This window comes from Cyanistes caeruleus, chromosome 1 (genome assembly GCF_971803275.1).
Source record: "Cyanistes caeruleus chromosome 1, bCyaCae1.hap1.1, whole genome shotgun sequence".
NCBI classification, from domain to species: Eukaryota; Metazoa; Chordata; class Aves; order Passeriformes; family Paridae; genus Cyanistes; species Cyanistes caeruleus.
The window spans coordinates 51826577-51854336 of NC_141701.1; the positions used below are offsets into that span (position 1 = coordinate 51826577).

The 27760-nt window shown below is 38.0% G+C and overlaps 1 protein-coding gene across 1 annotated transcript; it reads left to right on the top strand.

The window, feature by feature from the left end:
• Positions 1-151: 151 nt before the first annotated feature.
• Positions 152-27760, top strand: VAPA (VAMP associated protein A). Its single transcript, XM_086892692.1, has 6 exons — positions 152-441; positions 17108-17260; positions 19463-19566; positions 21544-21624; positions 23961-24137; positions 25082-27760. Exons 1-6 carry the CDS (start codon positions 366-368, stop codon positions 25238-25240), a joined length of 750 nt encoding a protein of 249 aa, XP_086748818.1. The 5' UTR covers positions 152-365; the 3' UTR covers positions 25241-27760.

Here is a 27760-nt window from a genome sequence, read left to right on the forward strand (position 1 = left end):
TGCTTCCGTGTCCGCGTGTGTCCCGGTGTGTGTGTGGAACGACCCGGCGGCACGCGGGCGCATGCGCAAAAGAAAGGCCAGGGGGGAGCGCGCCGCCGCCGTCGTGCCCGCGCGGGGGGCGGTGCTGCCGGGGCGGGGAGGGCGCGGGGCCGCGCTCGGGGGCGCGCAGCAGCAGCGGCAGTGCCCGCCCTCGGCCCGCGCCCCGCCGGCAGCGCCCGCAGAGCCGCGCCGAGACACCGCCCGCCCGCCGTGAGGGAGCGGCGGCACCGCCGGCCCCCTCCGGCCCTCCTCCTTCTCCCCCGCCTTCTCCTCCGCCTCCTCCGCCCTCCCCCCTGCCCCTCCTCCCGCCTGAGTGAGCGAGCGAGATGGCGGCCGCCGGGGCTCTGGCGAAGCACGAGCAGATCCTGGTGCTCGATCCGCCCACCGACCTCAAATTCAAAGGTGAGGAGGGGGGAACCCGGCGCGGCGGAGGGGAGCGGGGCGGCAGGGGCGGGGTGTCCCGTTCCGCCTGGGCGGCGGGCCGCCTCCGGGCGCCGCGTTCCCCGCTGCCTCCCGCGGGCGGGCCGCGGTGCCGGGCGCTGCCCGCCCGCCGGGGGATGGGGGCGCCGCCGAGCCGGCGAGCGGGATCGGCCGCCGCCATCTTGGGATCCCGCGGGGATCCGCGGTGCCGGGTGGGATCGGCCGCCCCTTCCCTGCCCCCGCCCGTTCCCCCGCCCGCCCCGCCGTGTCACCGCTGCGCTCGTAGGCCCGGCCCCGGAGCAGCGGCGCCCGGGGACGCGGGTGTCGCTCTCCGGTCGCTGGCGGCGCGGGCTCCCTCTGGCAGCAGCGGGCAGGAGAGGCCCTGGAGCAGGCTGTGGAAGCCTTGCGGGGTTCCAAGCTTCACGAGGCTGCCCTAACGTCTGGCCTTGTCCCACTTTCCCTCTCAGGCGTGTTGGGGCCGCGGTGTACGCGCGGAGCTGGTGCGGCGCTGCACCATCAGTGCCCGGCACCGGCGCCCTCGCCCCGGTGCATCCCAGCCCGGCAAAGGGCTCCCCGCCCTTTACCCAAAGCTGTCATGTCTCTGGCAGGCTATCGGAACGTAAACAGGGAGCTCGCCTCTTCCCTGGCAATGAAGGAAATGGAATGCGTGTCTTTCGGAAGTTTTATGTGTGCTGTGTGTTGCGTGCCGACCGCATGGCAGTGACTGCTGACGTGCCGCTGTCAAAATAGGTCCCAGCTAGTGCTGGTATCGTGTGTGTCCGTGGTTTTCTCTCCTCATGAATTAGATGGTTGTGAAAGGAAAGGCTCTGTCAAAAATGAGTGATCATTGAAAGGCAAGGGCATAAAGAAAAGCGTGTCAGAGCGCGTAGTTTTTGTGATGACATCTTATACCTGTAAGGGGCATTGAGAAAAATCTCAGAACCTTTCAGATTTGGGATCATCAGTATTATTATTATTTTTTTTTAAACATAGTTAATATTATGGAAACTTACATTTTAAGATGTTGTGGCTGGTGTGTCAGCACAGGTACATGCCTAATCCTGTACATTTTTCTGTTTTTCTATTTTACACGTTTCGTAGGCTCATTTTTCATTGTTTTAGGGAACAGAGTGGAATTTATGATGTTGTAAAAATCTTCCACGGGCAACTAGAACAAATAAATGTTTATATTAAAAAAGGACACTGTATTCCACCAAAATACCTTTGGTCTGGCTTAGTATTTAGATAAATTAGCAAGCTATACTTGTTTTATTGATCTGTCAAATCAGTTAATACCAAAATCTGTCTAATTATGCATATTAATTTCTTAATAGCTTCAATTTTAATTTTTTTTTTAAATTGCACTTTCATACACAGAGTCAAAACCGTTGCAGGAACTTGTAATTTTCACTTGCGTTTTGTGTTGTTAAAATGCTGCCGGTCTGGCTGCACTCACATTTCACTATGCTGTGCTCAGAGCAGGTTGATGCAAGAACAGGTTGGGGGAAAATGCATTATTTTATTTTATTTTATTTTATTTTATTTTATTTTATTTTATTTTATTTATTAAAAAAATACTGTGTCTAATTCACAGTGTGCAGATGTTGAGATATCTTTGAGCTGGAACTAAGCTGTATTGGTGTGATATGAAACAGTGTGTTGATAGAATAAATACTAGATTAGAAATTCTATGTGAAGCTGTTGTCAGCGATCTTTATTGTGCTGTGTGTTTATGCACTTAGAGCATGAAATGTGTATTCTTTAGGCATAAACTTTGGTTTCAGGCTGATGCATATATTAGGAAAATTTCTGTAGAGCAGACTAAGCAAAAACAAAATATGAAGCATAATGAGACTGCAGCACTCTCTATTACTGTACTATTGCAGTAATATACTATAGAAAGTGCTATCAATTGAGAGAGCATCGGGTGCACGCTCAAGAAATATTTTATAACTGCTTATTATTTAGAGGTGTTTAAAAAGGTTTGTGGGCCACAAACTAACCCAGTTCTAAAGTACTGTGTTGAAGAATACCGTATTGGCAGTAGGGAATTCTGAGTGTCACCTTTTAAAAAGTAATTGGTTAGTAAGAAAGAGAATATATGACTCAGAATAAATGTAGCTTAGTGTAGGAAAAACGTAAAACGTTGTTAAAAGAATAAAAGTATACTTTTTTTTCAGTGCAGCAGGTTATTCAAAGTTATTATATTGGTACTTTTTTACATTACATATAATACAAAGTTATTATATTGGTACATTTGTATTATTAATACTGTTGATACATATGTAACAGAGATCCAGTTTAAGTCTAAACATTTGAAGTGAACGAATAATTTTGTTGGTTTTCTTGCCTCAGGAAGTTGTAATGGATTTGCTGACCTTTAGGGTAACAGTGAAATGTGATAATGTGCCCCTTTATAAACAACTGTGTCATTAAAAGATATGTAGTACTTATCTTAAGGAGTTGTTAACAAGGCTTTAAATTCATCATTGCCTGATGAAACTGCTTTTTTTATTAATATAACCTAATTTACTTTGTCAGCAAAAATAAGTTCTGTAATACATCTATCCTTCAATTTTATTTAGCGCGATTCAAGGGGTGTTCTAAAGAGCATGTCCTGTGGTAGCTACCACATTACATAGTTCCCTTGGTTTCCAAGACTTCATTCCTGTTTTTATAGTGTTTGTAGTCTTAGAAATTTCAGTCATTAATAGTGTTTGAGTCATGGGTAATTCCCTCTGTCACCCTTTGGTAGGTAGGTTTCTTTGGATTCTGAAACTATCAGGAATATCTTAAGAAAAACTACAAAACAAATAAGTACTTTTCATAGTGTTGTGGTGCAAATGTGACAAGGGGAAAAAATGTACTTGAAAGTGATGAAACCAAGGGGCAGTTGATAAACTATCTGATATCACTTTCATACACTCAGTATGGAGCAGTGAGAATTTGCCTCGTGGCAAAATTCTGGTCATGTACCCAGGTTCTTCAGCCATATTGCTCCTGCAGGTTGGCTTTCTTTTGTATTCTAATGTATTTTGTTTAACTTCTCAAATCTGATGATGTTGAAGTTTATTTAGGACTGGATAGGAAGAATTGAAACACAAGACACTTAAAAGCAACCCATTTGCTTCTTGCTGGTGTCTTCTTCATGTGTCACAGACATGTAGTTATTGTTGGTAGCTCTAGTTCAGTGAAGATTATGAGAATCTGGAGTTGGTGTCCTTTGAATCAATATGTTTTTTGAATTTTTTTTTGTAAGCAGTTGTGTAGTTTAATAGCAACATTTGAAGTTTTAAGTTCAAAAATTTGTAGCTCCTTCTTCCTTAAGCCAAAGAAGCCAGTTTCACAATTTTAAGTAACATGGATTTAAATTGGTCTTGAATTATGGTCGCTTTTTAAAAAAAACTTTAAAAGCCTTCTCCAGATGTTTACATCAGTCATAAGACATGCTTCTGCAACACCTAATTGAAAATCAACACTAGTTGATTTGATGTGCTTTGGACGATTAGTAGACAGTGTTCAGAATTTGAATTTCTTGTGATTCAGATGTGTCTGACTAGCAATACAAGATTATAAAAATGCCTGAATATTCTAAATTTATATCCTTTATTGAAGATCTTGCTTACACATGTGTGAAGTCCAGTTATATTACCTTCATAAACATCTCAAAATAATGAGTCATTCTTTTCCTTTAGCAGACTAAAATAAAATTTTGAATGTGTCTGTGTGCAGTATATTTTGTTTTTGATGGGTTGATTTACTAGGAGAGATCAGTGTGACAGACAATGTTTGATTTCTGATTGTTGATATGAATCGTAGTCTAGAATTGTCAGGTTCTAAAATCAGCTATCAGCTGGTGTATGTTCAAATGACTTTTCATGGGAGGTAGAGAGCACTTCACTCAAGTATTGCAGCTTATTCTGAAATGCAGATTTCGACAGCCTTTTAAATAATACAAAAATATTGCTGTAGATTATTTTGTAATCATTAAACTGCTGTTGGTAACACTGAAAGCCATGGGATATGTGTTGCTGCAAATTGAGAAGGTGGAATTTAAAGGCAAAAATAGCTCAATGTTAAATGCATCCCCTGCCCTCAAGATCTGTTGCCAGAATTGGCCTAGGATGCCTTTTGGTGTAGGCAGAGTTTGAAGTCCTCAAATGTGATCTTACTGCCTTACTTGTGTATATCTTGATTAGGTCAAATTTTATGCCTGCTTTCACTCTCTTCGAAGTACCAGTAAATTTGTGACGTCCCAATTTTCTAAGGTTAGAAAAAAAAGATGATTGGGATGTCAGTTTTCTGGTACCTTCATTCAGGAACATTTTGGAACTAAACTGTGGGAGTGTAGAGGGAGAAAAACTGGTTGTAAGTGATTACTAATATAGTTGTGACTTTCTGATACTTTGAAATGGTTCCATTTAAGTTAATATTTTTGCTGGCTGAGAATTGCATAATGGCAATAAAATGACTCAGTATTCAACACGTAGTCTGAATCTTTTTTTTCTTTTAAATACAAGAGTGAATCTTGGAATTGTTTGCTCTTCCTATATGTGTACTTCTCCCCATTGTTTCATGGCTCAGATGTAGAGTTTGTTAGTATTTTAATTTCTCTAAATTATATGTATTAATGAAAATAGAAGCACAGGATGATTTGTGGGAATGTGTTGAGGAAGAAAAAGGAAGATAATATTTTTTATCTGGTGTTGCTTATTAGGTGGCATTGTGTTATACAGTCATCTCTACCACTGTGCTAGACTGCATTTAAAACTGCCTTGCGAAAAGGGAGTTATATTGATCTGTGAAGTCAGGTGTATTATAGTGTTAGATTATATTTTTGGCAGAAATAGTTTGTTTTAAGATTCAGTAATGGAATATTTTCCTGTGGTGATAGAGGTATACAGTAGTGAAGATTTAGAAGTTTTGTCCTTTACCTGAAATTTATAGGGTTCTGTTTTACTTAATATTGCTGTTGCTTCCCTAAACAGTGAAACACTATCCAAACCTCACATCTTGTCCTTCTAGTGTGTACCAATGATTATTGGTATAAAAGCTTCACCTTTGCATTATAATTACTATAAAGTGCCTACTCATCCTGCTTGTTGATAGCATAAGCAGGTGTTCTAGATCACCATAAGACATTTTTATTAATATTATAAAAACATTCTGTATTATGCATGAACAGTGTACTGTTATTCAAGGCCGGGTTGAAAAGTAGAAAGTTTGAGAGGCTTGAGAGGAGCTGTTTTATTGCATCAGTAAATAGGTCTGAATATTTAGTGCACTGACTGTCCGTTGTGGAAATATAAATGGTTCCTGTTTTGGCCCGACCATGGTTTCTGAACATTTTACTTTCTGACCAACTTCGTCTTTGGGAGGTACTTGTTAACCAGATCTTTGTGACCATCAGTCACTGAAGGATTTTACATGCCTCCCTTATAAGCCATGAATTCAAGTAGAAAAGGTTTCTGAAGAGAACTTACTGTATTAAAAGTGGAAAACCGACCCTGACTAATTAGATAAGGATTACACTTTCCAGTTCGGATGTTGTCAGTTTACAAGGCTTGTGGTGTCAGATAAACCTAATAAGTGAGTGTAAGCTAATTTCTTTAAAAAGAAAAAAATCAGCAAAACGCCTCTACTAGAATAATTTCTGATGTGGCATTTTTGAAAATAAAAACGCATAAACACAAGTTAGAATTTTACTAACTTGGTTTTTCTTAAGGTGATAAGACTTTATTTGGGGCGTGGTTATCTTGGCCTCTAGCTTCTCTTGCCTTTTAGTGTTGTTTTAGTTTGTGTAAGGTTATTTCCTGGCATTTTAAGTTATTTAGCAATGTAGATGTCATATTTCATTTTAGTATTTTAAAGTATTTAGAAATAGATGGTTATGTAAAGGAAACAATATTTTCAGTTCATTCCTATATGAACAAGGTCTTGTGAATTAAGATAGTTTGCTGAATATGGGTTCTGCTGTAGGACTTCATGTGTTTAATGACATGGAAGAGGAAGAAAACAAAAAGAAAAAAGTGTATAACATTAAAAAAAATAGTCAAATCAGACTTTTTTTCCCCTTTGTTTTTCAAAATGTGGTCTTACTTGGATTAAAATCTTATTCTGACACTTCAGTGCTTGAATTGGTCTAGCCTCAATAGTAAGCAAAGCCTTGGAGGAAAGAATAAGGACACTGGGGTAGATGGAAGATCAAATAAAATGCAGTGTTTCAGGTAGAATGTGGTAGTCTGATCTGAGGCTTTCTCTGTCTGTGATATTGAGGATTGCCCTGACCCACATGCAGGACCTTGCACCTGGCCTTGCTGACCCTCATGAGATTCCCATGGGGCCACCCTTCTCTCCTGTCAAGGTCCCAGTGGATGGCATCCCTTCCCGGCAGTGAATCCACTGCATTGCTCACTTGGTGTCACATGCAGACTTGCTCAGGCTGCTCTCAGCCCCACTGCCAGTGTCATTGATGAAGACACTGAATGATACTGGTCCCAGTATGCATCCCTGGGGGATATGGATACCACTTGTTGCTGGTTTTCCCTTGAACATTCTAGCATTGACTGCAAATCTTTGGATGAACCACCCAGACAATTCCGTCATATATATGATATGTCAAATATCATGTTTGATGCATAGTGGTCTATGCATCAAACCCACATCTCTCTAATTTAGGAGTAGGAATGTTGGGGAGGACCTTATTGAGGGCTGATGCGTAGCTTTTCCTTTGTCCATTGATGTTCACCATAGAAGGCCACTAGATTAGTCAGGCATGATTTACCCATGATAGAGCCATGTTGGCTGTCACTAACTCCTTGTCTTCAATACATTTTGATATATTTTTGAGGAAAGTCTGTTCCATTTATCCTTAATGACCTTGGTATGAGTGGGAGTGTGATGGTACAGCTCACTGGTAATGCAAGGTTAGGAGATGCAAAGAAAAAAATTGGATGTGTGCTAATAATAAAACATTTTTTAGAAGGGATGAAAAAGAAGTAAAACTAGTGACTAGTACTTAATCATGGGTTTATTGTGAATGTGACAAGTCATGAAATGGGGCAAATACAAGACTGTAATTTTGTAGTGGAAAGTATTAATGTCAAGATCTTTGGCTTTGATGAAGCTTCATCTGAATGCATCCCTAGCAACACCTAGTCAGATAAAATGTACCCAAATGGGAATGATGCAAAGACAACTTTATTAACACAAGTGAAGTAGAATAGCTTTAGCTTGTTAATCTTAGCAAAATGAAGACTGAAAGAGGATCTGATTGCTATCTATAAATACATCAGCAAGGTGAGCACCGGGGAAAAGAAAATCCATCTAGACTAAAGGATAGGATTGGTGGAAAAATGAATTTGCTCCAAGTGGCTGTGGATGTATTTAGATCATTAGAAACTTAGCTGAATCTGAATCATGTCAGTCTGAACCAACCTTCTAAAAATTATGTGGGCAAAAATAGTTTTAAATTAATCAGATACCATCTTACAAAATTATTAGTTTCATGTGGGCTTCAGAAAGCTTCTCCTAGGTCATGAGTTTACAATGTTCTTGAAAGTTTGATAGGACATTAATGGTACACAGTTCTGTACTTTGGCTACAGCTGGTACGTTGTGTTACATTCCAAGACATTAGAATAGCTTAACTGAGATATATTTAATTTTTTTCCTTTGTAAAAAGGGATATTCATGAATTTAAAAGTCATATACATGGGAGTAACTGCTCCATATGTAAAATAAACCTAATAATTCTAGTCCATAGGGATATGATGTTTATTTAAGATGTTATCATGTGTATTACACTATGGTGCTAATAAGGGCAGTAAACATAGTAGACCCACTGAAAGTACTGTTTGGTTGTTTAATTTTAATGCCCACTAGCCACCTACCAGGCATATTCTATGTTATAGCTCAGCTTGGAATTCCAGCTGCTTCTGTAGAAATGACCTGACTGGTCCTGAGAACTGTGGCTGCATTAGTTCAGCTCAGTACATGGATCCTCATCCTACTGATGAGGAAATGGAATTTGTGCTCCTGCCTGATTGACAAGACTGACTAAATGCAACTTCTGCTTGAATCAGAAGTTGAATTCAGGTATTTGTTTACCTGAATGACCGTAGGAAATGATTGTACTTGGCTTTCAGTGGCTTTGGAAATGGAGACCTGTAGCCTGTACTTCCAGAGACTGCAAAGTCACCCTGAAACTGCAGTGATCTGTTGGTGTGCTTGGGAGGCAGTCCAGTGTCAGCTAGACTTGTCTGTAGGGGATTTTAATGTCTGGTATAAAAGTCTGTTTTGATCAGGTTCTGCGTTATGAGGTTGGATACCATGTAGCAGTACAACAGCTAAAATGGTTCCCTTTGGGTTTTTTTACAGAATTTTCTGGGGTTTTGTCCATGCTGGGAGACTGGCGAATTTGACTAATTTTTAAAGTTACTTTGTTACGCTGGTGGGATACTGCTTGCAAGGAAACCAGTGAAAACCACAAGAGCTGTGGTGGTCTGTTCAATGTTTGTGTCGGGCCTCTGATACCCAGTTCTTGGAGCACATTGGGAAAAGTGCAAAGCAAGAGCTTCAGATCAGGTCTTCAGTGGGAAGACTGATTATCTATGTGCCACTACAGCTGTCATCTAAGATGATTACAAGTGTTCTGATTACTGCTATAGAGTTTGAAGAGTATCTTGTATGTTGCAATGCAGATCAGTTAGGTATATCCAATGGGAGGTTTCTTATATGATGATGCATATGGATTTTAAGCTGCCGGATATTTGAATATTTTAAGCAGCACATCTGGGTTTTTCAGCATCACTAAAAGCATTTGTAAGTTATAGCAGTTTAAATACAAAGCAAATGTAAAAGGAAAAAGGAAAGGGAAAAGTTACTTGTTTATTTAGTTCTGTTGATCAAATATGCTAGTATTCTGGAAATCTAAGAACCTCTGTAAATATCAAACTCGTTAGTTATGCTACCTTATGCAAGCAAAGAGAACAGTTGCTCCAGCAGGAGGGGTTTATAACATGGCCCTTACTGAGCTAAATCTATACTGAAAGATTGGGTGTATATATTAGTTGCTTCATGAATTTGGGGGGATAATTTGATGGTTTAAATGTTCAAGTTTAGCACCACTGAAATATTTCTGCTGTTCTTGTTATTTCAGCAGTGCTTTGGCATGAATACTACTTTATGATTAGATCCTGAGGACTTTATCCTGGTAGAATTAAGAGCTACCAATTTTAGTATGCTCTTAAAATGTCTTTGGCAAGAATAACAATGTAATCACATAAAGCTAAATTGCAAGTAAGAAATTCACAATATTATGGAGGTTAAGTTTAAGTTACAAGCATCCCTTTGATGTTAGTAACCAGACAGTTGTTTAGTAATGGCACTCTTTCAATAGGAAATATATGAACAATAGACTTATATGACTGACTTGGACCTAGACTGCTAGATTTTAAAGCTTAAGCTAAATACCAGCAATAATACCTTTGGATGAAGTTATTCCGTGTTATACCATCTTATTATTAGTGGTGCTTTGTTGTTATTAAGGCTAAAGAAACCATTGCCCATATTTAAAATTAAATGCAGGACAGTCTACCTCTAGTCTGTATTTTATCTAATATAATAAAGAAAATAGTGTTCTCTTGACCAGAATTCCTGGTAATGACCTGTGGCTTTACTTTACCCTTGAGATAGATGCTTACTGTATTTTTACTGTGGTTTCTTGGCTACTAACAACGTTTCAGTCACAGGCTGGGGTGAATAAGAAGTTTTGATCCACAAAAAATATGTAAGGAAATGTTTTGTCTGCTTTGAAATGTCACTGTGTTGTATTTTTGTCTTTTCTCTGTCAGAATGGCAAGCAAAGGTTTCAGCTCCCATTTCCCTTACACCAGCCCCCAGTGAAGCAAGCATGCCAGCATCTGCACAAGCACCTCTAATAAGATGTGTAGCTATATGCAGGCTCTGCCCCTTTGACAGAGGAAGATGAGCTATTTCAGGATTAAAAAATGGGCATTGTCTCAGCATTTTTTAGAAAGAAAAAATCTATGATAGACACATCAGCAGCATGAATGCTGACAGCATGTCATTGTGGGGAGCTCAGATAAAATCTGATGTTACCCCTTGTAAACAGTGGTAGCCTAGAATCAGCCCTCAGGAATTGTGGACATTGAGGTGTGTCAGCTTTCTTATAAAGCCTCTTTTGCATTCTATATTTTACATGCAAGCTGATGATGAAACAACTATTTCTCAAGTGCCAGGATAGAATAAGAAATGAAAGATTCTGTAATGCTAATATATAATTCTAATATGAATATCTTCCTGAGAGCCATGGTTATTTGTAGGTATAATTAATCTCTCACCTTCATCCACTGATTATTCCTGATCATTCATATGCATGTTTAAGTATTAATCCATGAAACATAAGCTATTATGCTTCATAGACCATGAATAATTTTAATGTAGGTGATTTGTTAGAGATGGGATTTTTCTTCCAGTTGAAGAAGGTATTTGATTGGTCATGGTTCTGGTATTTCAAGAGGAAGGAGTTATTTATGTTCTTTGGCAATGTGTGTTATATATTTTCTTCAGTTTTTTTTTATTTTTATAGAGGTCTGAATATCAATTTCTTAAAACAAATTTATGGAAATAAACAATATTCCACTCACTTTCTTTTGTGTCTGCTATGTCACCTATGCTTTTTTCAGGAAATACTATAAAATTCAATTTTGTGCAATAAAGTGCTTTGAGTATATTTTAAGATTGATTTTCTTATCTGATAGTCAAGGTAGTTTTGACTTGCTACAGAACACAAGTATGTCTTTCCTTCAGTACCTCTGGTGGAAGGTGATCTGGTCAAGGAATACTTAAGTAAGCTAGACATAGTAAGTCCAAGGATTCCGGTGGAATACACATGAGTGCTGAGGGAACTGGCAGGTGGACAAACAAACTGACAGGAACCTTGTGAAGTTCAACAAGTGTGAAGTCCTGCATCTGGGGAGGAACACCTATCCAAGCACAGTGCAGGTTGGGATCTGACCAGCTGAGAAAGCGGCTTTGCCCTGGCTGTCCTGGTGGCCACCATGTTGATCATGAGCCAGCAGTGTGCCCTTGATACAAAGAAGACCAGTGGTGTCCCAGGCTGCATTAGGAGGAGTGTTGCCAGCAGGTTGAGGGAGGAGATCTTCCCCTCTGCTCAGCACTGGCAAGGCCATAGCTGGAGTGGGGGTCCAGTTCTGGCCTCCTCAGTCCAGGAGAGACATTGACATCATGGAGAGAGTCCAGGGAAGGGCCAGGAAGATGATGGCCTGGAGCATCTCTCTTGTGAGGAAAGGCTGAGAGAACTGGGGCTGCTCTAGCCTAGAAGACTGAAGGCTTGGGAGAATCTTGCGGATGTATAAAATACCTGAAGGAGGGGTGCAAAGAGAATGGAGATGGGTGCCCATGAGCAGACCAGAGGTAATGGGAACACCTTGAAACACAGGAGCTTCCTTCTGAACATGAGAAAACACATTTTTACTCTGAGGGTGACCAAGTAGTGGCACAGGTTGGGGAAGCTGTAGAGTCTCTATCCTTGGATGTATCAGAAGTTTCTTGGCCTTGGTGCTAGGCAGCTGACTCTGGGTGTCTCTGCTTGAGCAGGGAGTTTGGCCCAGATGACCTCTAGAGGTCCCTTCCAGCAACAACCATTCTGTGATTGCTATGTCAAATAATGGGAAAGAAAAACAGTTAAATTTTGGCCTAATTTAAAAATTCAGCATTACATCATGCAAATATAGATTACATGGAGCTTTCTTAATTTAACTAACTCTTTCTTTACTCCATCATTACATTTGATTCTGGCAGAATGAGTTCCTAGAGATCTTAGTCTGTTCCTTTCAGGTCTATCTGAAAAGTCAGTTTACTTGGTCTTAAAATTTGTCTTGCTTGGTTTACAATGTCACTATTAGTTTTTATTCTGCTGACTTGAACTCATTTCTTATTTATTAGGGCTCAAGCTGTCAAATGCAGTAAATGAGTTTTCTTTGTCTGCCCAACCTGCCTTTATTGTGCACCCAAAGAAAACTACCCTGAGTTTGTTTTAGTTAAGGTGCAATGAAGTGTTCTGTATATTTCAGGTGCTCTTGGGAATTCAAAGGTGACGCAGCAGCTGTGGACAAACAGCATTGTGTTTAAAGCATATAATCCCCATAGTTTTTGAAGTTAATACTGTAACACGTTTAAAAGAGCTTGTATTCCTTTTGCCAGCCTGTGTACTTTTTTTATGTGTACTTACATTGTTTTTAGATGTGGCTGAATGTATCACTTTGCTGTACCAATTTACAGCTTAAATAAACTTTAATTCAATGTATGAATGAGAGTGTTTTCTGGCAGAGTCAGCTTAGATATTGGCTTTTCCAACAGCTACAGTTCATTGTCTTAAATTGAAGAGGGCAATGTGCGTAACACTTATGCTTTTTCATAAAATGCTGTTGATTTTGTTTAATAATGCATATTCATTTTTGTACAACTCTTCAAGTGATCTGCTTTCTAATTATCAGAGATTTTGTGTAATTTAATAAAATTATAATTTCTTCTTACCCAGTTTTAGGTAGAGGTGGTATTTTAAGAGAGGCTTTTTGTGTACATTATCACAGCCTTACTAATTTTGAATGGAGCTTCTTGCTGACTGAACCTGTCCCCTTCTTGGAAGTGCTTTGTTGGCTCTGTACTGCCAGCAGCTAGAGATACTGACATGGGTCTCTCACCTTTCCCAGGGGTACCAAGCCTGTGGATGTTTAAGTCTTTCTTCCCACATGAGGAGGGTGTGTTCACATCATCATTTTTTCCCTGATGTTTGACCATCTCACATGGTAGAGAAATGGCTTTTGAAGCTGGGACAGTGAAGGAGACCTGAATCTGAAGTGAAAATGATGATGAAGAAGATCTCTGTATGGGTCCTACCTGTCCAGTAATACATATATTTTGGTTTTACTGCAGCATAACTGACAAGCTTGTGGCAAGCTGGGAAACTTGGCACTGTTTCAGCAGTAGAAACTGGCTCTGCAGAATCTGTGGCATTTCTTCCTGCCCACTAGTTGCTGTAGTCCAAGCTGTGTAGTTGCCAGAGGCAACCCTGGCATTAATGTTGTGGTGACTGCACTGCAAGATAGCTGAAATAGAAACTGAACACAAAGTTTTTGGATATGTCTGGTGTTTCTGAGTGTGATTAGGCAGGTGTCTGTCTTTTTCTAAGGCACTCGTAAGTCAAAGTGACAGGAAAACTTGTGGCATGAATTGTCACTGTTCCATTCAAAACCAATTGGAACAAACCAGTACTCTCACAACCTTCATTCCAGGAAGATGCTGTAATTGGTGTCTTAAATTTACACTGCTAAGAGAGTTGTTGAAATCACTGTACCCTCTGAAGTAACTCTGGACTTCCAGAGGGCATTAGATTGAGATTACAGGTTTATTAAGCAGTGACCTCTTGTCATTAGACATCATGTTACATAGGTATATAGCCTGAGGATTTTATTAGTTTATTTACCAGAGGGTCTGTGTGTACAGTTAGACATAAGCCTGTCTGAGATTTAAGTGCTTAAATAAAAATCTGCTTGGACCTCAGTGTCATGCAAGCAGCAGGTGAGATGCTATTTTTGAGATTATAATGCTGCCCTGGTGTAGCTGAATATTTACTGAGATGAAGTGTGTGTGTGCATTTGTACATTTTGATGCATGAGCAGAATGTTTGTATCCATCTTTGCCAGTTCTTTTCCTTGTTTACTTGCAGTCTGTGTAGTAGAGTCCAAACATTTCTCCTTCCTGGTTCTTCTGCCCGTGCCCCACATTTTTCCTCAAGAATGATCATAGTTTAGGCTTTTGCACTTAGGCTGTTACTGCCAGCTTGTACTTCATTTCCCCAGTCCTCCAAAGGTAGTGGTGCTTATGTTTGTGTAATAGTGAACTCTAGAATCTTCTTCAGTTTCTTTTTTGAAGGGTATGTCATGCTAACCAAGATCATATGGCTCCAAAAGGTACTAAAATTTTTTTTCTGATTTTTTTTTTCCTTCTGTCTGTTCCTGTTGGTTTGCCACTAAATTACCAAACAGCTGGGTTCTGCAGGAACAGTGAAATTCAGTCATCTTTTCCTTTTGTGCACCAATTTTTACCACCTCTTTATTAAATCTAATGGTTGCAAGTCTCGAGAGGCTTTATACAGCTATTTTCTTTAAAGCTTTTAGAAAGCAGGTGAAAGGTAAAGCTGTCATAAGCATCCTCTAGACCTTGAAAAATATTTCAGTCACCTTTGAAAGAAATATCTGATTCTAAAAATGTCCTAGAGCTAAAAGGTTTTTTTTTATGTGAAGTATCCAGGAAATGCAAAGGACGTCACTGCATTCACGTACCTGGGAAAGAAAAGAAGATTTCTTTTAATTATCTGAGGTGTTGAAACTGACAGTAAATATCAGAGTAATTTGTAGAATATTTTGAATCCTATCTCATTATTGCACACTTTAAAGAGGCCGTCTTGAGGAGACCTTTCATGTCTCAAAAGAAACAGAACATCTTTTATTTTAGTTTAAGAACCAGTTTATCATCAGTTTATAAATTCACTGTTGCTTTGAAACAAGCTGCTTTTGAATAGTATTGCTCCTTTTCTCGATGACTGTGCTTTTCAAAATGAGCCTCTGAACTGTGTCTTTTTTTCCTTTGTGCAGAATGTCCTTAGTAAAATTAGTTGAGAAGATTGAGAAGCAGAGCTTCTCAGGTTGCCTAGAGTTGCAGTTAAAAAAAAAAGTAACCCACAAGTTTGAAAGCCAGATTCAAGGTGCTGTTTGTCTCTGGGCACTGCAAAAGCAGTGGTTATTAGATGACTAATAGCTTAGGTGGTTGTTAGTAAAAATACCAGAATAACTTCCTCAAAAATGTGTGTGTAGCATGAAAAAAATACATGTTTGGTGTGTTATGAGTGTATTACCCGTCTTAGAGTGAGAAGAGTATTCATCTGCCTAGTTTTAGTTCAGTTTGTGGTATGGGTGATGGGAATTATTTCTGGATCTCCCTCCATAGGATCCTGCAAGAACCATCAAAAGATGAGTGGCAGGAAAACTTTCAAGTAATTTTGTGAATCTTGGGGCCTGTGTAAAATTAACCTGGATTGAGACGATGACTTATTTCATCCACCATATAAAGTCAGATCAGGAGTGAAGTTTCAGACAAGTAATACCAGTTCCTATTTGTCCAAAGAACCTCACTGACTATAAACCTAGGTCACAAATATCTTCATCTATATCTCAGTATTCCTAGTTCTCAGTGATTCTCTTTTTAGTGTTTATGTATTTGTATCTTGGTGTTTTGTGTTAGGACTGTTTAACACTCTTAAAATCAAGTACTTGGAATGCGTTGTAGAAATAAAGGCATCAGTCAAATAGTGAGCCCTCTAGTGTAGTAACATGTTTGATAGTGGGCAGAGCTATTCCTTCAGAGGAGTGCAGACACCACCTCTATGGAATAAGGTGTTCAGAAAAGAGTTGAATTCCTGTGTCAAATGCAATTAGTGGTTTTGTTGTACTTACCACTTGTTCATATCAATTATATTTTTCATCCAATTTAATCTGTTGTTTGTCTTCATTGTAATTTTTTAATGGGAAAGTTGTTGCATTTTCAATACTCATACAAATTATTTTGTAGTAATTTAATGTGTAGTTTTAAAGAACTATGAAGAAGGTTCTTAATAGTTAATCTACATGTGGAATATTCTGGAATAAATTTCATGCTCATATGAAATACCATTTTTGTAGAGCCTTTGCAGTCTTGCTTTCAGATGACACAAACATAAGGGAAATTTAACACTGCTCAGAATGCTGTGAATATTATTTTTCGTGCTGTTACTGTGTGGCATTGCATCATGAAGGTGATCTCTGCTGGAAGATATGCTTTTGCAGCTTGATATTGAAATTACACCTCTTGTCCAGACTTGGAAGGAATTCCTATCCTGAAGGTTTAGCATAAATACAGTTTAGAGAGTACACTGCATTGAATACATAAATACAGCAACTACAACAGCAACTATGGCTTTTCTGGGGATCAGTTAGAGTACTGCATAAACAGAGTGTGATCTCTCTTGATTGAGTTTGAAAGAGGAGATTGATGCCTTGTTTTGTTAAGTCTATAGCAGCTCAGAAGCCAACGGAAGTTGAAATTTCAAGAGCAGTGACTATATTTTAGTCACAGTGTTTTCTTCCTGTAAAGAGATGAAAGAATTCCACAGAATGTGTTGCTTCTATTCCTGAAGAACAATTCAGCAAAATTTACCTTTGTGTGTGACCAGTACCTTCTAGTATATTTCAATATATATTATTAATATTTCAAATATTAAGAATGATTTGGTAAGAATAGCATATACATACATGAACCACTTGTGTCAGCAGCTTGAGTCTGTTGTAATATATGAGTTCTTGATTGCTGTAATGTATATTGTTATTACTAAGGTGATAGAGCACTCTGCATATAACACAGTGTGTGTGCCTAACAGGTGTATGATTTAACCTGCTTTTAGCAGTTTGTTTGCAACAACATACATTTTCAGAGTTACTTGTACTGTATAAACAGATTTCTTCTCCAGAAATACATGTATATCTTAAAAAGACAAACTTTTTTTTCAGGTCCCTTTACAGATGTAGTAACTACAAATCTTAAACTACGAAATCCATCAGATAGAAAAGTATGCTTCAAAGTGAAGACCACAGCACCTCGTCGATACTGCGTGAGGCCAAACAGTGGAATTATTGACCCAGGATCATCTGTAATTGTTTCAGGTAAAAACAAATATACACAGTTGTAGGTTAAGTGTTTTTAAGGCATTTGATGCAGTTCTCTAATGCTTGATCTTAGACACTGTTTGAAGTATGTCAGCTTTTTAAAACTTCTTTTAAATAAAAAGGATTCCCCTCATTAGTGTGATGACAACTTGATGTAGAGCTGCAGTGATACATGAAGAAATCCTCCCTGTAGAAATACTTGCCTTTGTCACATTTATCTGTGGTGCTCTGAAAGGAGGAAAAGCAAGTTGAAAATGGGCAGTGACATTAACAGTACCTTTGCCTTAGACTATTATATTCATGTTCATATTCTCAAGTAGAGCATTTCTTGGCTGCTCTGATATGCTTAAAATAACATTTCATAGTTCATTGCATTTAAGAAAAAATTAGTTTACAGTTGTATCTAGTTGTTTTTCTCAAGAAAATGGGAATTTTCTAATCTAATATGATCTGTAGATCATATAGGACCCTTTAGAACATCATTATTCTTACCATGGGCAGTTCAGCATCTGGACTCATGTGGATTTATTCACTGACTTGGGGATGAAAGATCATTTTACTGAGAATTGATCTAAGGTTTAAGTAGTCAAATACTTCTTTATTTCCATCTTCAACTACAACTTACAGCCATTTTGCCTTAGCTGTGTGTTTGAGCTGGTATCTGGGATTTTTCTAGTGGGTAGTTTGATATCACAATCAAGACCATGCTGGAATTTCTCTTTAGGGAATTGAATAGATCGAGGGATTACATTCTGTGTGTTTTCATCATTACAAATCATCCTTTTAAATATTTTTGTTTTTTTAAATAAGCTAGTACTGGAACTGTAAACAATATTGTGGCTTCAGATCTCCAATAAAGAGAAACAGTGTTACACTGCTCAAGTCTTCAGTTGGCATAGCAGGAAGTCTTTGATGTGCCTATTTCTGTATTGCTGGATTCTCATGCAGTTATTCAGCTACACTGACCTCAAGATGTTTTCAAGTGCAGTTGTTTAGTTATAGTGATTCTGCTGTGCTTTTCAGAGCTAAGTTCTTTTCCCCAGAGTGTCAGCTTCATCTTTTTGTTTTTAGGCATTTAATTTCTTTCGGGTCATTTGCTAAGATAAGTGTGCAGATTATTTTTCTAGTGACCCACTTTATCTCATCAGTCTCTCATCTGAATATTTTCAGTGCTGAGTCATCTTTCATGTAATTAAAAATAGATTTCTCTCACATTGTTGTGCAGAGAGAAATAGCTATAGGATACTGTGGGCTGGAGCTCTTATGTTCAAAACTGAATGTTGAGGTAGTGTTAGCTGTCTTCAGCCTGTTTAAAGCATTAGGCTGATTCAGAGCCAAGCCAGTTTTTAAATTAATTTTTGGAGATGTGATTTGACAGTCATTTTAAGGAAGTCCACTAACATTTTTTAATCATTTATTACTTTTCAATTGTGAATCACTAAGTAACCTTCTTCAGCCATGTTTTTTCATATTTTTCCAAAAATACAAATTCCATAAGAACTGTTTTTGTTTACCTTGGTACCCTAAATTTACTATTTATTATCCTGTCATGTATTGTTTGTTAACTTGTTAGCAGCAATTGCTTTTTGTTGGTTTTTTTTTCGTAATATAGCATGTTACTCTTGTTCCTTCACAGCTTGCTACTGTTACTTATTAATGTTTTTCCTTCTGCTTTTGCATTTTTCTAGCTATATCAGTATCTCTGCTGTAGCTTTTTCATTACTATAAAATAGGTACATATACAGATAACTGTTGTAGGGCTCCATGTAATTTTTCTTATATTTTTTGGAACTGCTTTTGCTTCTCTTAATTTTGTATAAAGATATACTGAACTGGGATTCCCATTCTGTGGAAGACAGGTGTAGGTACACTGCCAAATAATTTCTCTCTCCAGTTCACCGAGTCCTCATCCTCTGGTAGATCAAGTTGCAATATACACATATTTAGATGTAATTTTTTTGTTCTCTTTTACAGGATCTGTTTGTTCATATTTGTTTATGAAACGTCTTTTCCTATAGTAATTACAGGAATAATCAACCATACCAGACTCTGACCTCTCAGTCCCTTTTTCTACAGTGTATGCACTGCCTTTGCATTTTAACTTTCAGTGTCTATTTAATGAGGAATAAATCTAAAGTAGATAGCATGCTTGCTCTAGTGATTAGCTGAATAATCAGTTTTATTTTTTCTTTGGAACAGTAATGCTGCAGCCTTTTGACTATGACCCAAATGAGAAGAGTAAACACAAGTTTATGGTACAAACAACCTATGCACCACCAAATATTACAGATATGGAGGCAGTGGTAAGTAAAAATGGACTAAAATGGTTGTTGTAACTTTTTTTCTTAAAAAAATCTGGCTTAATTATAAATGATTCACGTTTTTACAATTTCTTTTTGAAGAAGAATTGGGTTTTCTCTGAACAAGTGTGTCTTCAAATTTTAATATGAAATACAAGGTCAGTTCTTAGTATTTTCCTGTAGTGATTAACCTAGAGGTTATTGAACCTCTAGGAAATAGTAGTGACTCTAAGGTAAAGTCAGTTCAGTGTTAAAATATGGGCATATTATACCTTTATATGCAGCTAATTTGAAAGGGATAAATAGATTGAATTTGAAGTAATGAAGAGTACATTCAAACAGCAAGCCTGAAGCTGTATGAAAATGGTTCATTTGGTATGAAAAGTGTTTAAGTGAAATGTTGAATGGGATGATAATGAATTAAAACCTTTTCAAGACTAAGATGTGTCTCCCTACAAGATACCAAATGGCTAAACACAGCACAAATGATAGAGTTATTTTCTGTTTTAATGGAACATGTTGTAGCTTTACTTCTTAGGCTGGGCTGGTCTGATGGAAGATCCAGAAGGAAGATATGTAGGTTTGTGCTTGTTAGTTCAGAAGTAAGGTGCCTGTTTCTAATTTTATTGGCTGTCAGCAATGAGAATGAATCCCTCAGTTGTCAGAACATGCCTTTTAGGGTGTATGTGGACTCACATAAGTATGTCCTAAGGTGGAGGCCAACGTTGCACACGTGTCTTAATTCTAAAAACTATTTTAAGGAATGCTTGAGTTCACACAGGTGCATTTGATGTTCACTCAAGGCAGAGAAGGAGAGGGGAAACAAAGGATAAATATGAGATTGTATAAATTGCTGGAATCCAAGAGACCTTTTCAGGTTTGGGCTCTGTCCCCTTATATAAAGGCAAAGACTGCTGTGGCTCTTCACTGGAAGCAGTGGAAAACTTAGATTTTGTGAAGCTTTGGAGACATGAAAGTTAACATCTGTCTACCTTTTTGAACTGGTTTGTTCTTCTTCATATGCTTTAGTAGCTCTTGGTTATGTGTGGTAAATGAAGCATGCCTATTTGGTGAGGTTGTAAAAACTGACTTCAGAAATACTTCAAATAACTGCTTTCTTAGTGAGTTCAGGTATACAATACTGAGAAACAGATCTTTCAGGAAATCACTAATTGTAGGTAAAGGTTGCTGTATAACTAATGCCACTGGAAAAAAAATAGGAAGGATGTTGTGAAAAACCTGAATATTTGCGTCTGTAACACCTATAAGGTAACAGTAGAGGACCTGTTAGAAAAATTGCTGCAGACTTCAGAGCAGTCTCTGAGCCTAAGAATTTAAGGCAACTACATGAAGTGCATGCTTTGGAAGTTAATTGTCAGTTGAGTAGAGAGATTCCAGTATAGTTTAGCTATTTAAATATACTGGGGACCATTAGAATTCAAATGTTTTTGAAAAACGGCTTTGAAAAATTCTCGAGGTCCAAATTGTCACATGTTATGCAGTAAAAGGAGAAAGTGGTTAAAAGTCTAAAACTTGAAGAACTAAAGAAATTTACTCTAGAACACATGTAGAGTCACTGAAATATGTCTTTCCATCTTGTATTTAAAATCAGTGCTTCCAAGATAGGATACAAGAAGTACATTTACTGAGGCATAATAGTGCTAGAACTTCTCAAACTAAATCAGATGCTACTTGTTTCTCATTGTGTATTAAGAAACCACTGTATTGTCCCCTCCCTATTTCATACAAACCTCTGATGCATCCATCAGCATTCAGTTTACTCCTTTTTATTTCCAGACTTGAATTCACAGCAGTGAGTGTGAACAAAAAGCATTGTTCATAAGCAAGTCTGAAAATTGCGGGGAGGGTAAGCAAGGTATTCAGTTGTATAGGAAGCCAGTGCTAAGAGCAAACTTAGGAACTGTTGAGATGTTTGCATGAGTCCAGGATGTTAAGTAATTGTATTAATTGTTTTCATAGTGGAAAGAAGCGAAACCTGATGAGTTAATGGACTCCAAATTGAGATGTGTGTTTGAAATGCCCAATGAAAACGATAAACTGGTAAGTAAGGAATAAGAAACTGTCATACACTGACTGGTAGGATCTCACAAAATTTCAGGGTTTTTTTTTAATCTATTTGATTTAATGATGAAATTAATTGATAGAATTTGTACTAAATTAGACAGGAGGGGTGTTCAGTATATAACTTTTTAAGGATTCGTAGAATCACGGAACAGCCCATCTTGAAATACCATCTTGTCTAAAAGGGAACACTGTCCAACCTCATCTTAAAAATCTCCAGCAATGGAGAACAGTGCCAAAACACTGTATTTTTGTTATTTTTATACTTTACAGTTTTCAGATGCAATCTCAGTTTTATATTGGGGGAAAGAGATGTAGAGATTGTTTTTGTGGTCTGCATTTTTTTGGTTGGTTTGTTGTTTTTTATTTTTTTTTTCTTTTTGATAAAGGATAATTTATGAGATGAAGGTGTAAGCTTCCTAAGTGTGTGTTAAACAGAACATAAAGGTTGAACATTTATTATCGAGGCACTTATTTATCTACATTCTGGCTTTAATTTTATAAAGTGTGTAATGTAGTGAGAGAAGTGGAATGGGTTATATAAAACTACCTCCTTTTGTACTTTCTCCTAAGAAACTGTCCCTAGTGACAGAGGAGTTTACTCTTTAATTAAAAAATCAGCTCTTTATGGCCATTCTTAAGGGTCTTTAGGCCCTTTTAGGGCCAACTCTTTAAGTCCATTTTTCTTAGGATGCAAGAGCTCCCCATCCTGATGTGTAAGAAATCAAGGAAGGCAGGCTGGAAAATGGCATGAGCAAAGGTCAGCTTCTTGCATTGAGGAGTAAGAAGGCAACATACAGCCAATGGAAGCTGGGGCATGTGACTTGAGAAGTACAGGGATACAGTTTGGGGGTATGTAGGGGTGAGATCAGGAAAACTAAGGCAAAGGTGAAATGTGATGCGGCAAGGGATATGAAGAGTAACAAGAAGGAACTCTGTAAGTACGGAGTATGTTAGAAGAGAAAGGACAAGGAGAGTGAACAGCCCTGAGAAACAAGAAGGGAGAACTGGTGACAACAAATATGGAGAATGCTGAGGTACTCACTGAGTTCTTTGCCTCAGTCTTCACTGGCAGTCAGGCTTGCCATGTCTTGGGGGTTCTTGTGGTTGAAAAGCTGGATTTGAATCTACAGTGTGTGCTCACAGCCAGAAAGCCAATTGCATCTGGGACTTCATCACAAGAAATGTGGCCAGCAGGTCAAGGATTCCCCCTCCCTCTACCCTGCCCTTGTGAGACCCCATCTGAAGTCCTGAGTCCAGCTCTGGGTTCCCTAGCATTAAGAAGCATGTGGACCTGTTGGGGCAAGTCCAGGGGAGAGCCATGAAGATGCTCAGAGGGCTGGAGCACCTCTCCTATGAACAGAGGCAGAGAGAACTGGGGTTATTCAGTCTGGAGAAGAGAAGGCTCCATGCACACCTCATTGCAGCAACTTTCAACACAGGCATATACTGATAGGAAATAAAATAAAAGAGGAAATAAATAAAAGAGGAAATAAATAAATGAGGAAAGATTTGGGTTAGATGTTTGGAGGAAATTCTATACTCAGGAAGTAGTGAGACACTGTTACAGGTTGCCCAGAGAAGTTATGGATGCCTCATCCCTGAAGATGTTCAAGGCTGTGTTGGATCAGGCTTTGAGCAATCTGCTCTGGTGAAAATTGTCACTGCCCATTGCGGGGGATGGGTTGGAACTAGATCTTCTTAGAGATTCCTTCCAACCCAAACTATTCTATGATCTTGTGATTTTGAGCAGAGCTGTGAGAATTAGATTGTTAATTTTAATATTGTTCTTTCCACAGCTTTTTGTGACTTTTCAGAATTAGTAATGGATGTTTCAGATGCTGTGAAACTTAAATTTCATGTTTGTGCAGCACTTTATTTTCCTTCACTAAAATGTATTATAAGTACAAAACATTTCTGTCACAATACTTCATAGGAGTTTGTGACATAACTTGTTCTAATTTGCTTTGCTTCTTACTAATGCAGGATTACTTTCTTGCTTGTATTGTTTTCCCAAAGTTCAAATGCTCTTTGGTGTATTTTATGTCCTCTTTTGGATGCCTCCTGGGTCAGTATTAAGTAGCTAAAGTATTAATTTGTGTCTCAATAGAGTGTAGTACCAGGTAAACAGTGCAATCTTCTCTTGCTTTTTTAATACTTGAGCTAATCAGAATTGAATTGTCAGTGTGTCTGTTCAGCTTACTGTAAAGATAAACCTCACTGAACTATATTAATAGTTTAATTGTTTCACTTTTAAGCTGTGGATGATTTTTCTCTAGCTAAGTAAATTCTCAAATCATTTTTGATGTTTGTAGAATGATATAGATGCAAGCAAAACCACCCCAGTACTGAACACATCTAAGCAGGACGGACCGATGCCAAAACCACATAGTGTTTCACTTAATGATACTGAAACAAGGAAGCTCGTGGAGGAGTGCAAAAGACTTCAGGCAGAGATTATGAAGCTGACAGATGAAAATCGGCACCTGAGAGTAAGTTCTGCATCCACATTTATACTGAAATGGCTTCACTCTTCTTGATTGAAAAGTCTAGTTTGTAATCAGGCCAAAAGATGTATATTCTAGAAAGTAGATAAAGCTGTTAGAATGTCAAGATTGATTCATAATATGACTTCAAATGTATATAATGTGTATTTTGACCTTCTCAGTGATTGAGACTTTGTTACTGTCATGGCTGAGACATGGAAGCTGCATAATTTTCTTCTTAAATTAAGTGGTCCTATTTAAGTTGATCTTAGTTACTTCAAGTCTAAGTTGAAGCTACTGAATTAGTAGCTTTTTAAAAGTGCTTCATTTTTCATTAATATGAGTGAGATCCAGAGCAGTAACATTTTGTATTACAAACAGCTAGAGAACAAGAGCAATTATTTGCCCAGAGAAGGTAAGCAAACACTATGTTCTTGTACCTTTATGTAAAGGTGTAATTTCACCTGTAACTAGTAAATACATGATTTTATGTGTCTTTTCTATATATTTGCTTTTGGAAAAGTTCTGACAATTTCATTGGCCATTTAAACAACTATGAAATAATATGATATCTCCATACCTGTTATTCTGATGACACTGACACTAAACAAAGCAGATGTTTCTTCTTAACAATAAGGAATTACTGCTATTTATTTTTGACACATATTAAGTACGAGCAGAATGCTTCATTGGGCCTAGCAAGATTTTTGGTATATTTTTTAGGAGAGACTAGTGAAGAGAGACTAGTGAATTACAGTCCTTATTTAAAATGCGGTTTTCTATGTTCGTGTTTTGGATTTTGGTGTGATGTAATGTTGTATGTGTTGAGGGTTTTTTAAAACTTTATTTAAATATTCACCAGTAAATATGGCCTTTTTAGTTTAGTTTTTACTATCCTAGTAATGTATTTATGGTTTTTTTTTTCCATCTGTGTTTTCTCCTCCCCTCAGGATGAAGGCTTGAGGCTCAGAAAGGTAGCGCACTCGGATAAATCTGGATCACCCACAGCTTTGGCCCTCAGAGATAATGGCTCTAATTCTCTTCCTTCGCTTCTTGTTGTAATTGCAGCCATTTTCATTGGATTCTTTCTAGGGAAGTTCATCTTGTAGAAAGAATGAGTGAGAGAAGCATGCAAAACTGCAGCTTCCTTTTTTTTTTTTTTTTTTTTTTTGTTCTGTTTTGTTTTCTCTTGGCCAGAAAAAGGTTTGTTTACCTACCACATCATGGGTAGTATGGCCCGAGCAGCCGTTCTTGTGTACAGCATCATAACAGGCTTTGCCTTTAATGATCTCGCACGGTTAGAAAACACAATCTGAAAAGACAAACTGTTCAGCTGCTGGACAAAATTGTACATTCAGTCATCAATAGCAGGTATCAGTTGCACAGTCAGTCCTTTATGAAAATTCATAAATAAAGAATTGTTCTTTCTTTCTGTGGTTTTAATAATTCGAAAATTGTTCAGAGTCTTGTAAATGTTATTTTAATAATACTTTAAAATTTTATCTGTTGCTGTTACCTCTTGAAAAATGATTTATTAGATTGCTAATCCCACTCATTCAGGAATATGACAAGAGGTATTCTGGGGGAAATGGTGCCTCTTACTGTGTAAATTTTCTCCTTACCTTACTTTGCTAATATCATGGCAGAATTTCTTTCTTATTCCTTGTGAGGCATTGTTGAGAGTTCTTCATCCTTAACAGTCCTGTCCCATAATATTTAACATGACAAAAGAAATAAAATTGTTAACAGATTTTTCTGCTGGGTAGCCTGTTTGTGTGTGTCGTGCTTTTAGAGGGGATTCTTAACAAGTTCATTGTTCATGGTAATTTGCTACTTGTAACAAATGGCTATTTTGAAGTTTATTTGCTTAAGTCTCTGGCTTTGACTGTTGTAATTGAGACTTGGGAAAAAAAAAAAAAAAAAGAAAAAAAAAGAAAGGGTTCCATTCCATTTGTTTTAAAAAATGAGCTGTTTTCTGGCTGCTTTCAGCTACAAAGAGGATGGTTATCAACCTTGTTTTTTGGTACAGAATAATATAGATATCCAGCAGGTGCAAATGCCAGACATGAATGTTTTCAATATATTAACAATTTGCTTGGATTGTGCAGGAGTGTAATAATCAACCTTCTGTTCCATCTTTGAATCTTCTGGGTGTCTTCCAGGAGTCAATATTATTCTTTGATTTCTTAAGGGTACTTAATTCACATATATTAACTTACTCAGTTTATAATTCTGTTTTAGCAGATATTAAAAAATGCAAGTTGAATTATTTGGACACCCGTAATGAATTCCGTGATGCAGAAGAGTTGATATTTGCTGAGTTGCTCACCTTTTGCTCAGTTGCTCATCTTTGGGAAATAAAAAAAAATTATTTTATGCAGCTCTTGGCAGATCTACCTGTTTTAACCATGTATAGCTAAGTTTTAAAAAATGCATTTTTGGGGTCTGAAATGCTTCCCTGCACTTAATCTTATGTCTTGCCTCATCTCTGAATATGTCATAAAAACAAACAGTAGTATTGAAACGAAATATTATCTGTACTTCTGAGTAAGTGTAATCCAATACAGGGAATTACTTGTAAAATTGAAAAAATGTGGAAGAGGTATACTCCTGTAAGCAAAATTGTGTATGCTCTTGGACAGCTTGACTTGATGTGGTGCAGCTAAGTGTGTTAGACCTTGGTATATGCACACCTTATGTAGCTGAGGAAAATGTTCTGGGAAAGATGTACTTTTTTTGGTTGCCTTTGATTTCTAGTGCTCTTTTTAAAAAAACAAAAAAATGACATCACATTCTGTCATAGCTCTCTGTGATAAACTTTTTTTATGAAATCTTGCACATATACAAGGAAGATGATGGAGAAAATACAAATACTGCTTATCCTTTCACTTAAGCATGCAAGCACTGATGTTTTCAATTGTTCCAGTGTCTGCATTCAAGTCTCCTTCCATCCCAGTGACTGGAAAAAACTGTGTTAAGGTTTTGATTATTTTGGTTCCACTGGTTCAGAATGGTGTATTTCTTCTGATTTTTTTTCTCTAACAGAACAGTTCCACATCAGACTTTCATAGCCTGTTCCAAACTGATTACGTGGAAAATAACGAAAGCAATATTGTGCAGGATGTAGTTTGCTTCAGACAGAGCAGTCATTCCTGCATTGAAGGGAGGAAAAACCAGACAAAACCCTCTGGAACATCTTAAAATGTTTACAGCATGGTGTATGGAGGTTTTCAAACGTGCTAGCACTTAGAGGACTTTAAACTAGAAGAACTAGTCATTGCTCAATGCAGCTGACTCAGGTTTTGATATCTGGCAGCAGAAATATGGTAAAAGTAATGATAAAATCAGAATGAAGTAACTTTTCTTCATAAATAAGAAAACAAATGATGGTGAAACTTTGGTCATGATTTAAGTGATGTTTTCAAGGTGAAAGTGTACAGCGCTCTTGTAACCAGAGTTCTCAGTAATATGCTCTAAGGAGACTGTCTTGGTTTCCCGTAATCCCTTCATAGCTGTATATAAAATGTAATGCTAAAACTATTTTGCTCTCAGGAGTCACTTTGGATGAGATCAACTGTATTCAATGAATTATGTAACATGGATTAAATTGTTTGTCTTTGTTCCTGAAA